The 12,888-nt window shown below is 41.4% G+C and overlaps 1 protein-coding gene across 1 annotated transcript in view; it reads right to left on the bottom strand.

Annotated features, from left to right (window-relative positions):
• Window positions 1-12,888, bottom strand: part of LOC117456338 (SEC14-like protein 1) — a 48,762-nt gene that overhangs the window by 5,793 nt on the left and 30,081 nt on the right. The window contains exons 4-13 of the mRNA XM_034096546.1: window positions 10,877-11,008; window positions 9,130-9,258; window positions 8,268-8,541; window positions 7,846-7,955; window positions 6,958-7,147; window positions 5,980-6,068; window positions 5,643-5,713; window positions 2,465-2,636; window positions 1,411-1,545; window positions 672-806 (exon numbers count right to left, since the gene is read on the bottom strand). Coding sequence (XP_033952437.1) covers window positions 672-806; window positions 1,411-1,545; window positions 2,465-2,636; window positions 5,643-5,713; window positions 5,980-6,068; window positions 6,958-7,147; window positions 7,846-7,955; window positions 8,268-8,541; window positions 9,130-9,258; window positions 10,877-11,008 — 1,437 coding nt within the window. The remainder of the gene's footprint in view (window positions 1-671; window positions 807-1,410; window positions 1,546-2,464; window positions 2,637-5,642; window positions 5,714-5,979; window positions 6,069-6,957; window positions 7,148-7,845; window positions 7,956-8,267; window positions 8,542-9,129; window positions 9,259-10,876; window positions 11,009-12,888) is intronic.

Below are 12,888 nucleotides of genomic sequence, written 5' to 3'. Positions count from 1 at the left end.
TTATCATTTATGTTTTAATGGAATCTTTCTTTGTGAGCGGCCACAGCACTGTGGCTGTCACGCTTCATTATCTATATCAACAATTCAATACATTGCAACTTTTATTACTTACAATATATATAACTGTGATGCAAGTCAAATGTCAGACTTGATGTGACCATATAAAGTATTATGGTATCGCCACAACAAAAATATAAAATAACCGAAACATTCATTTGAAAAACGATTTATTTAAAAAAGGCATTGATTTAGTGGTATACTCATCATTTTCATTATATGTTGTTCCGTATTTAGGCACAAGCCAAATGTGGCAAAATAAAAACCCTGTCGGTGACAGAGGCAAACATGAACATCTGTTTGTGAGGTTATGAGCTCATTAACACAACATCAAAACCATTTCCAGAGGGGATATTATATGTGACGAGGCATTTCTTCCTATGGGACAAATGATGTAACAGGATTATTATGTCACTGGAAACGGATTATGTTTCAAAACTGTGCCATGTCTGGATTTAAAAAACACAAAGTCCACTACCACAAACAGCCACTAGATGGCAGACCTTTTCAAAAAACAAAACCGCCAGCACTCTTCTCTCTTGCCCTATATTTGGATGTAGAACATCGCCACAGAATCTCCATCTTTTTTCTCATTTTGATGCACAAAGCCTCACCTCGTGTGGAGCTCCCTTGAAGACGCTGGCGCTTTGGTAGATGCTCTCGGTCCACAGGCGGACATCTTCGGTCTCCAGCTCCTCGGTTGTGCGGTACATGGACTTAGGAACCAGGCCGCCCTCCGGTACCTCACACTACACACACACACACACACACACACACACACAGAATTGGGTCAGTGAAGGTCATCAGTTTCTCTGAAAGCTCATATTCTGAACTAGGGCTGCAATAAACCATCATGATCAAAACTTCCTATGCTTCATAACTATTGTCATTATATTTTCTATGATCTTTTCTGTACATTTGAATTTAATTGCTATGTTTCTATAAATATCGTTATTTTGTTTTATCTTTTTATTGCACATTCCTACTTTAACTTCTTCTTATGTTTTCAGTTATAGCATACTTATGTTGTTATTTATTTTTGATTGAATTATTATAGAGAGCAACTGTGGAAAAACCCAATAAACCCCAGGATAATTAGAGTATTCTGAATCTGCCAATTATTTTCTTGATCAAGTCTAGATTCATTGTATGGTTTATAAAAGGTCTGAACATTTTCCATCCTATTTTGGAGTTTGTCTTTAAATGTCTTGTTTGATCAGTCCAAAGCCCAGAGAAAGCAGAAAAATCAATCATCAGAAACGTGCAGTCGATTTCAGTCTACCAATCACTGCAGCTTTGTTTATAACCCATAATCCCAAATGATAAGGGGTGTGATCTTTCTCCGACACTCACCATACACTCTCCTGCCAGGAAGTCAGGGATGATCTCCTTGTCGATGTAGTCCACCAGCCCTCCAGGACCCTGGTAGTCATTGCCGGCATAGATGAGGAACTTCTTGCGGGTGTTTTCATCGATGAATGGACTCACCTAAAGGAAGAGATGTAGGTATGTTTAGATGGTCTTCCTAGTCTTTCCATGGCAACGGTGTTTGAAATTAAAGCAAGAATAAGAGCAAAGCAGGATCCATGTACATTGACTTGTGCAGACTGTTCGTTAATAGGGACATTTTCAGTCTTTTCTATGTTTATTTTTAAGGTCATAGTCCTGTTATATATATAGACATTTTTATTCATTGGGATAAACCCCTTGAGATGCACCATCTCGTTTTCAAGGGGGTCCCGAGCGGAGCTGTGATATAATGATATCTAAATGTGTTTGACACAGATGTTATGTTCTGCTATAATCCCATTTCTTTTTGTTGAGGGACCCCTTGCGAACTTCTGGATGGGCCTACGAAATCCTCATCACTACATATAGAGCACAATGAACGGCAGTACTTACTGAAATTAGCTGGATTGTGCTGAATCCGTTTTGTTTGATACGTAAGGGATAACCCTGCTAAATACACGGCCACATACTAAACAAACTAACAACTTCATCCTAAATATTAGTTGAAATTATTTTATTGGGTTAAAAATGATCGTATTGCTTCCACTAAGAAAATAAAACTCCGTTCCACTGCGCACCGACGGCTGGAACTCCGACAACAGCCGTTTCATTTAAAAGGAACGGCAGCTCTGATCGATGTTTCCTGTGACTGTCCAAGTCTGTTCACAGTTTATCTTCCACTAACAAGTCCTCAAACACCACAGAGCCCATTCTGTGTTCCCGTTAGTGTTTACTTCCTGTCTGTCTGCTTCTGTTGATTTATCTGACGTCCAAAGCTTTGTCTTTTAACCGCTTTTCCTTCTCTCCATTTCTGAAGAACGATCGCAGATCTTTCCCATCCATATAAACGTGTGCTGTGAGAAGTCTATGCTGGATGCTGTGTGCTCTAAGTACTGACCAGGGTCCAGAGGACAGGAAACACCCTGGGCGCTCTCAGGATGAGCAGCCGGCCCAGGGTCTCGGGGTAGTTTGCCTCCACCACCTCGATGATCCTCAGCAGCGCCTTGACCCCCGGCCGCCACAGGTGACGCATGTTCAGCCCCTCCAGATCCACTAGACACGTCCAGCAGCTACGGGAGAGGGGGGAGAGTTACAGCTCCAAGTACTTAGAGGGTTTGACATATTTTAAGTGGGCTGCCAGTCCGAGTCAGGTCTTATAAATAAATATCCAAGATAGTTAACAAATAGTTCAGTCAAAATCATACACAAGATTCATTCATTAGTGAATTATCACCTCCATCACAGAAATGCAATACAAATAAACCACTCCTATGTTTTTATCATATGTATTCAATGGGGAAAAACAACACAATATGATATCAGTGTGCGTGAAATGTGTGCGGTGAAAGAGTTCAGTATTTACAGTAATCCGCTCAATAAAGAGTCCAGTTGGGTTACTTGGGTGTAAAGTCAAACAGAGCCTAGGGCTTTAATAAATATAAAATAAAAAACAGATTAGAAGTAGTCGCATATTAAAAGATATAGATACATAGAATAACAAAATCTTAACTTTATTCAGAATTTAAATCATAAACGCTACAAATATGTTTCATTTAAAGACAAACCACTAATTAATAGGAGAGACAACAGGTGTAATGATCGCAGGCAGTCCTGCCTCCTCTGGCAAGCGGGGTGTAATCACCCTAATTACAGAGCCCAGTGCTGCATCCTCAAGGAGGGTTTAAATAGTAGCTGTGTGCGAAGCGGGTAGACGGGAGGCACCTCTACTGAGTCAGGACAGGCAGCCGGTAAGAACATCCATCATGCTGTGAGAGCCGCTGGCGAATGTTCTGTTGAATTGTTTGAGTGTATGCACGTGTCTTGTTAGAGCGCGGCATTGTTTGTGTGGTTTAAATGTGCTGCGTAAATGGTGAGGCACAGAGAGAGTTTAGACGCACTGTTTATTTAGCTTAGAAGGAAGCTTTCTTGTTTAGAAGTAGTAAATGGCTTATAAAGAATCCATTTGATTTAGAAGCGTAAATAGTAAAGTCTTATTTTATTCATTGAATACCTCTGTGAAAGAAGGGGAAATAATAGTTTCTAGTTTAAAAATAATAATTAACTTGATTTGTCAACATTTCCAGAAAAGTCAAGTTAAAAGAATCCGCTGTATTTACATGGTTACAAATTCTAAAATGTCCTTTTTTGTTTCAAAGGTTTTTCACCTGCACAAAGTGAACTTCTACATCAAAATAAAAAATATTGAAAAGAAGCTTTGTCACTGGAGTGAAATCCTGTTCCCAAAGTCCGGTAGACGCCTCATCCCTTTTCAAGTGGGGATTACACCCAAAGAAAACAGGAAACTTGACAAACACACACATAATTGGGTTCAGTCTAGTTCATAGGCCCACAAATAAAGGCAACTCCAAAAAGTCCACACACGGCCACTGCCTCATTCCGACCACTTGGCACCTCTCACTCGGGAGTTAAGCTTCAGCTGTGAAAGCAACACTTACTAATTCTAGACCCCGACCCCCCCTTACATCCTCCCTCACCCATCTATGCAGGCTTCTACGTGACAGCCATTCATAGTTAGCATGCCGTCCTGCTGGCTCTTATCCATGTCGCCTCCTGCTGTTCGAGGAGGCTGCCAAATACCACATATCTCAACCCCCCCACCACCACTCTCTTGATTGCTGCTTGAATCTAAACACTAACGGTACGTCCACACGGCAGCGTGCGTTGAAGCTTGCCGGTGGGCGTGTCTGGAGCTCGACCAACAACCAATCACATTAATCTCCCGCCCCGGACACACAAGCACACGGTTTGATTGGCTAGAGCTTGTACTGGCATATGATTTGATTGGCTGACGCTTCTGTCAAAGCTTGAAAAGTTGAACTTTTCTCAACTTTCGAAGCGAGCGACGGAGGCAAAGCGACGCGACGGAACCACAATACAGTTCGGCAAAGCGTGACGTCACCCCATTCAAAGTGAATGGGAAGTTGCGGCCCGTCCACACGGAGACGAAAACGAACCGAAGTCGATATCAAAAAAGTATTCCGTCCACACGGAATCGGCTCAAGAAACGTGTCGGCCCACACGAGACCGCTCGACCCGCTGGAGACGCTGTAGTACATATGCCGGGCCTGTAAGTGGCGCTGTACTTCAGCCACAAAATACACCAAAAGCAGCGAATAAGACCCCGAGCATGGTTGCCCTTCTGGTTATTCCCCGCGGTGGATTCAGCAACATGTAGTTCTCCATGTCCACTTGTTGCTGATGGTTGTGGTAGAGGAGCTGTAGATTTTGTACTAACATCTGTATCATGGTCAGTAGCATCTGGAGCATGAACGCAACCCTGTGATTCGCCATTGTTGTTGTTGGTGAAACGCATCAGCAATTACACAGGTGACGCAGGGGTGAGCAGGAGAGGTGGGGCTATGATCGCATAGGGCGTACACACGGAGCCGCAAGCGTTTCGTTACCAGACCTTCCCACTTTGGGATGCGTTATCGCTTGAGGGCTCCGTTTCCGTGTTGGCCTCGTGTGGACTTCAGACCAGGGCCTGCTGGCTGTCCCACGGTCTCTTGTAAAAACTAAAGCTGACGAGCCTTTCAGGTGGAGCTCCAACGCGGTGGAACTCTCTCCCTATAGACATCCGCTCTGCCGTCTCAGAAGCTTTTAAAAAACTACTGAAGACCCATCTTTTTACATTGGCTTTTGTTTATACTTGAAATGTGTGTGACGTGTTCTGTTCTTATGTTTGTTCCTTTAGGACTCCACGTGGTCTGTGTTTTGTTTTTATGCTGACCTTAAACATTTCTGCCTCATGTTGTTATTGTATTCTGTGGTCTTCATTTTAACTTTTGTGAAGCACTTGGTGAATTGTATTTCTGTGAAAGGTGCTATACTAAATAAACGTATTACTGTCGGAGGGTGGGGCGGAAAACTTTTCAAAATAAAAAAGTCAGAAAATTGTGTAAAATAAAATAATAAATCAAAAGATATTAAACAAAATTAAGAAAGTAGAAACATAGACTGTGATCATCAAAATGGTTGACTACTCATTTGTATGTTGCTCTGCTCAAACTGATTAATTCCCCCCCGCTCTACATTGATCAGGACAGAAGACGTACCTGATGGGTCGGCCGAACACCTTTGTGTTCTCCTCGCAGCGCCTCAGCCCTTCCTCATTAATAGACAGCACCTGAAAAGACACAACGTGACATCAGTGATCTCCTGAGTGTGTGGCTCACTGTAGCCTGAAATAACAGTGAGTGCAACATCATAAATAAGCAGGTTATGTATACATGTACAGTAGCGTTTACATCCTGCTGTTGATACACTTGTCATGGCATGCCAGGGTTCATTCATGCCCTAACCTGTAATCCAGCCACCAGCTGCCGGACCTACAAACCTATCGACTTCTCATTGCGCCCGCTGACAGGCGCAGGCTGCGTTTGTGTTACGTACGTGTCTGAGCAGAGACTCCTCTCCGAGAGCGCGGACCAGTCCTTTGGTGTCCATCTGACCCAACCTCAGGACGTACAGAGGCCGACCATCTGGAGGAGGACAACAAGCATTTATCACGCCGTGTGCTTTCTACAGGGCTGCCTGTTAAATAGAAATGTCTGCATGGCCTATTGTGTAAGGCAATAATTCACATTCAAATGCTTTCCTATGTGTTGATCTCATTCAGGGCTTGTGGACTGATGTTTGTAATTTAAATAAGATGTATATTATCAACCCTCTGTTGTTAACTAGGAATCCACAACATGCATCCACAGGTAGAATGTGACTATGTGTGTGAGCTTTTTGGGTAACTATGTAATGCCGATACATTTGCCTCATGATAATTGATTTGCTTGTTGCATGTTTGTTTATAAGAACCTGAAGAACCTAAATCTTCCTTAAGTGAAGTAAAGCCAGCTCTGAAAAGGACTACAATGTATGGACAAATAAATCTATGTGTGTTTCCAAACGTACGCATGAGACATAGATTTATGTTTCTTAACCAGATTCAACAACCCTGAACAATTTGCATATATTGTACTTTCACGACCTCACTGCATTACAATGTAGTTAAAGAAATGAAACCACTTCGCACACTTTTATAATATAAAGTATCCACTGTTCTTGAGTTTTTTTTAACTTGTTTTGTATATTTTATATTGAGTATACTAGATATATATATATTTATACTGTTGAAATGTATGTATTTACTGTTTATTTGTATTTCTTCTTTACTTTTATTACATTTTTAACTCTTGTGAAACGCCTGTTAATATGCTGCTATGACAAAATAATTTCCCAATTTGGGATTAATACACTATTTATCATCTAATTGTATGCAAAATGTTCAACTGTCTTTGAGTGTACCTGTGGATTTGACCATTTTAATGTTTTGCTTTTAATTCAATGCTCACACCGATGCCCTCCGTTCGGTCCTACCTCTGTCGTGGTGGTGCCAGCCTCCGGTGTAGAAGTCCTGGAGGACCTGAGGTGAGCTCCAGGTCTCCAGAAGGTAGTCCACCTGGTGCTGCTTCCTCCAGGTCAGCGACTGGCAGAGGAACTCCCGTGCCTTGTCCATGTTGAAGTCCCTGGCACGCAAGAAGCGCAGTATGTGCTCGTCCTTAGGGATCTGGACAGGAAGGAAAGAGCGTTTTGTAAATAAAAAAACTAAACTTTCACTATCAATAAAATGTCTGATCTCATGGGTTACACTGGTGTTGGAACCGGTTTAGTAAAAGCTTACGTTAGGGAAAATGTCTTCACTGTGGCATTCCTAGTGGACAGTGAGCCTTCTAAACATTTCTAAATTCATTATAGCTGAAAATTGCTACCGAGTCCTAAAACATCGATACGAGTTGGCCTTTTACCACCCTCGTTTCAAAGTCAATGGTTTTTTTTTATTCGATTTTGATTAAATGCCTAAAATAATGTAAATGGTTAGTCAATACCCAATGTGGAACATTCTTAATTTTTACATTAACAAGTGTCGCTTGCTAACAAGTGTCTAAATGAGACTACTAAACGATAAACAGTAGCCGCCTTTAGCTTAGCATTGGTGATGCGCAGCCAGAGGGTCGTAACTTAGTTTGTATACAGCCTAACGTAAGCTTTTACTTCTGGTGATTGCATTTACACCTCGAAACTCATAAAAGTGGTGTACTGTTAATATGTGGAGATTTTCCTGCTGAAAATAAAATCGTGCTTTTTGCTTATTTGTCAAGGCAGCCCTTTCGATGCTAATTTCCAGTTGGGCCTACAGGAACACATCACCATTGCACCAATCTGTTATGTTTGATTTACACATAACTACAAGTGTTAAACAGTTACCTTTCCCTTGTGCGTCTCCTGCAGCCATTTGCGAAGTCTGATCAGACAGCTCTCCTGCAGGGGGGTCAGGTCGCCTAGGTAACGTTTGATATAGTCCGCATCCAACTTATCTGAAACACCAACAACATCTCAAATCAACATTACTCAGTCAAACACTTCTGTGTTAATTAATCTGTAGTATCCACAAACAAAACCCAATAACAGGTCAATAACTGCCATTTCTCTGTCATTCTAAGACCTTTTAAGGTTTAACTTTCCTTTATTTTCATATTTTGCTAGCAAATGTGCATCCCTCCATTACTTAACAATGAGGCTCTGCTTTGTGTGTATTCTGCGGTTATATCTGTCAAGTTGTTTCCCTACTATGTATGTACGTGCATATAGGGCTGTCTTTCTCTTTATGATGCTCTGCAGGAACAGACCTTCGGGTGACCCCGTCAGGATCTCCGTCAGGACGTCTGCCTGAAGTGTGCTGCTGTCCTGCGTGTCGTCCTGACAGTTGCTGTCCTTAGCGTTGATGGGCAGCGGGATAGAAATGGGGAAGGTGATGGCGGGTTTGGGGGGGACAGGTAGGCTGGTGAAGAGACTGGTGGGTCTGGAGACAGGCAGGGGGAGGGAGGAGGGAGTCCAGCGCAGGACCTGGGTGATCCCTTCATCTTCAAGCTCCTTCAGGTAGAACTCGATGATTTCTTTTCCCTGTGAGGAAAACAAGTGGGGGGGGGAAGTGAGGATTAAGGCAGAAGAAGCTGTGAATTCAAGGAAATTAGATTACAGTGAGGTATACAGACCAACATCACTCAAGATACTGTATCTCTGTGTACTAATATATATATATATATAACTATAAGGAAAGCTTAGGCTCTGCATATATTCATTTGACCTGGCACTGACCAATACTCACCCTTTCCGAGTGGCTCTTAATGTGTGATTAATGTTGTGTCCTTGTGCTAAATGTTGTTTTATTAGCTAGTTTTTTTAAATTAATTTTTACCACTGTTACGTGTCTTTGAGCACCTCATAAAAGGCTTGAAAATCTAATGTATTATTATTATTTAGAATTTCAAACTGATGCCTTGTAAAAACAGGGGGAATATAGAGAATGCATTTCACACATAAATGAAGGCAGATGACTCATCGGGTCCAAAGCTTGTTTCTGCAATTACAGCATGACTGACTCATGCTTCAAAAACCTCTCAAATCAAAATATTGCTGTATTTTCTCCCAATGTGTCTGTCTGTGGGTACAAAGAAAGCATAAAAGACACGTGTACGTTTATTAAGTTACCTTTTTGATACTGCTGGCATACTGCTTCATAGCAATCTTTTCCACGTTGCTCTCAAAGCCGAAGAAGGACTTGATGTCCAGGCTGGCGGTCTGCTCGAAACACGTCCAGGCATCATTCTCAGGGTGAACCTACACAGAAGCATAAACAAACAATATATAGTAAACTTAATAAACACATGGAGGAACAAGATGCCCAGGTTACCATGGTTACCACACACCAAGGTTCACTAGAATAGATGACGCATGCATGTGGCACTTGTCACACTGTGCGCTGTGAGTGGGAGTGTGTGTGTGTGTGTGTGTGTGTGTGTGTGTGTGTGTCAGTCTGTGTGTATACAAATAGCCATTCCCTTTACACATGCAGTGAGCAGCATGAAGGTTTTGAAAGGTAATGTCAAAATGAACGTGTGGCTTTTCGGACCAACATTTGAGAAAATAATCAGTTGAAATGATGAAAAACTAATACAAAGCACAGGTTTAATGACTGTAGCAAAGGCATTATTCCCGGGTTATGTACGCGAAATCTCAGCAACGCCTTGACATGGGAATTTTAGGAATTTCTTAAAAACGGGCACAAATGTTGACCTTGAAAATAAAACTCATGAATCCATGCGGATAAAGTGATGATGATTTGGGACAGACATGGATTTAAACTACTTGACTGGTTGGAGGTCAAAGATAGTAAGGAAGGGAAAGATGCATCACTCTATATCAGCGCTGGACAGCTGGTAGTGGACCCAGTGTTTTATTATATATATATATATATATATTTATTTATTTCTATATCGCAGATTGCTTTGTGTGAGTTTCAAATTAGTTGTCAATGAGTTGTTTTGTCTTTGTGTTGTTAATATCAATTATTAAATCTCCTGAGAAGTTTTGATTAAGGACCCTCAGTATTTGGACTAAGAAGCACATGACAACTAAGGCATTGCCAAATGTAGATGTTCACAATGTAAATCATTTAGGTGAATACAACAAACTTTTCAGAGAGCTAAAGAAAAGAAAGTTCAATGCTTCCTGAAGGCTTTGTGCTGGCACCTTAACGCTTTGCTACCAAAGTATTTCAGCGTGAGCCAGGTCCATTAGCTCAGTGTGCTGAAGCACACAATAAGAACCTCTGTGCGGCCTTGGACCTATAATTAGCACGACAGTTTGTTGGAGGCTAATAGGATGTGCTTGACCTCATTAACTTAGAGTACATCCATTCATGAATCGGCGCATCTGAAGTCAGAGTTACGCACACAGCGGGGAGAAAACAGAAGACATGCTGGTTTCAGATCAGAAGTTCAGAGCGTTCAGTCAGAATGTGAGCGGAATGAATCATTCACAGAGAAAGAGCTAGCAAAATGCTCAGCACTAGTCTAAGCATGGATCTCTGTGCAGGGAAGAGATTAGAGGAGACACAAACATTAAAATGGCTGTGCGAGCAGCTTAACAGCAGCTTTACTGAACGTGCGTGTGTTTGCTTATGTGGGAAAAGTGTGTGGTTCTGTCAATCTCAACGGGTTGCAGGGCTGCACCAAATACTTCTTCCATAACGTACATTAGAACAAATATACTTAGTATTTGTGTTGCTTTTGCACTTAAATGGTTGGGGGGGGGGGGGGGTGTGTGTGTGTGTGTGTGTGTGTGTGTGTGTGTGTGTGTGTGTGTGTGTGTGTGTGTGTGTGTGTGTGTGTGTGTGTGTGTGTGTGTGTGTGTGTGTGTGTGTGTGTGTGTGTGTGTGTGTGTGTGTGTGACTGACCGAATAGCAGCAGGTCTCATGGATGATGACCCGGTTGGAGAAGGTGTCGTTATGGGACTCGATGTGAAGTGTCCTCTCCTTGCGGTTGAGAGTGTTATTCTGGATGAAGTACACATACTCCACACCCGCAATCTGCATCCAAACACACAACTCATGTTACAAGAAACCAGACACCAACAATAGGTAATATCCTAATGAACTACTATACGGCACGCCCAGTAATTAATGAACACGCAAATGTATTTTATGAAATAAAAAGAAATTATTAATACTCTCAAAAACTCTGAAAAAAAAATGTCAAAGCCAATTCCTCATGGAACAAATATTCCAACAAACCACAAGGTGGCAAAACAAAACATGACAAAATTAGCTTTAACAAAGTGTGGGATTATATGGAACAATTATTATGTTCGGGCCATATGTCCCGTGTGTGTGTGTGTTTTTGGTTATTGGGTGTATCGGACAGTTGACCTAGTGATTTGCACTGAGAAGGTTGTTTTGCATCAAGGTACATCTGGCAAGGGAAGAAACCAAGGATTAGATTCTGTACTCTTCAACTAGCAAAAAACAAGGGAGGAGTAGCGCTCCCTGCTTGAAGGACTGCTATATATCAGCTCAATGAAGAAGCTTGTTCTGCTGGTGCCAGGCAGACCACAGAGCTCGATGGAAACTAATTGAGAATAATGTATCAGGAGGAGAACCAATCGAGACAAGGGTAGGGGATAAAAGACATGTTAAACACGTACTGGAAAAAGATAACCGCTGGATAAACCTCTCCTTAAAAAGATGGTTAAGGGTCCTTACCAGGAGTGACTTGCTGGAGGAAATGAAGATATTAAGATGGTGCTCACATGATCTTGATTTCACCCCGAGCAAGCTAGATACAAAATGTAAAGGTTGGGCCAAACATGGTCTTACTTCATATTGCACATTGTTCAGCAAAGGAACCATGTTTGACTTTCAAACACTAAAAAAACGATATGGATTGAATAACGGTGATTTTTTTAGATTTCTACAGGTACGCCACTACTTAAATAGTTCCCTGTCAGACAGCCAGAAGGCCCTTGAAAACCCTTTATTAATAGTTTTCACCAGCGCATATCAGACACACGGATGAAAGTCATCTCAAATCTTTACCAAGCTCTTCAAGATATTAAAAAGGAAAATACTTTCTATATAAAACACAAATGGGAAAACGAAACAAAAAAACCCATCCCTGACGAAGTCTGGACAAATGACTGTACTTTTCAATGGAAGATCTCGAGCTCAGGCACCCACAGAATGTTTAGTTGGAAGATGCTGAGCAGGTACTTTTTCAGCCCTGCTCACTCATCACATCCTCTAGGGGCGGGCCCCCCAGCTGCTGGAGGGAATGTGGTGCTCAGCTAGCACATCACTACCATTTGTTTTGGGCTTGCCCTTTAATAGTAACTTTTTGGCAAAAGATCCATATGGAAATTGAAATAGTACTACAGGAAAAAATCCCTTTAAACTGAGACAAATTCCTATTTGGGCTCGTACATTCAATCCCCACAAACTCCAAAACAAAACATTTATTTGGAATTCTTACAGTTGCAGCAAAAAAAGCAATAACTAGAAAATGGCTCAAAGCGGACATCCCTTCTCTCGACAACTGGTACGACAAAATCCATGAAATCTATGTTATGGAAAGAATCACCTTCTCAATGAGGCTTCAGGAAAACACATTTGAAGAAATATGGAAAAAGTGGAGAATTTACAAGACGACCATCCCTTGTTTGACTGTTTCTATACACCGATTGGATGTATATGTATAGGTGTGTATTGAATGTATATATGTATGTTGATATGTGTGCATATGTACATGTGTAGACATTTTCTATTTCAAACAACCCCTGTTTTCGTTTTTATATTGACTAATTTTGTTTGCCATTTCATTTGTCACTTTCGGGTCTCTAAAAATATATGATTTGAAAAACTGTACTTGTATTATAATGTGACCCCAAATAAATAAAGAATAAAAAATAAAAAAA

Source organism: Pseudochaenichthys georgianus, chromosome 1 (genome assembly GCF_902827115.2).
Source record: "Pseudochaenichthys georgianus chromosome 1, fPseGeo1.2, whole genome shotgun sequence".
Taxonomy (NCBI): domain Eukaryota; kingdom Metazoa; phylum Chordata; class Actinopteri; order Perciformes; family Channichthyidae; genus Pseudochaenichthys; species Pseudochaenichthys georgianus.
The sequence above is the reverse complement of the archived record's forward strand: the minus strand, read 5'-3'. Positions and strand labels throughout refer to the sequence as shown.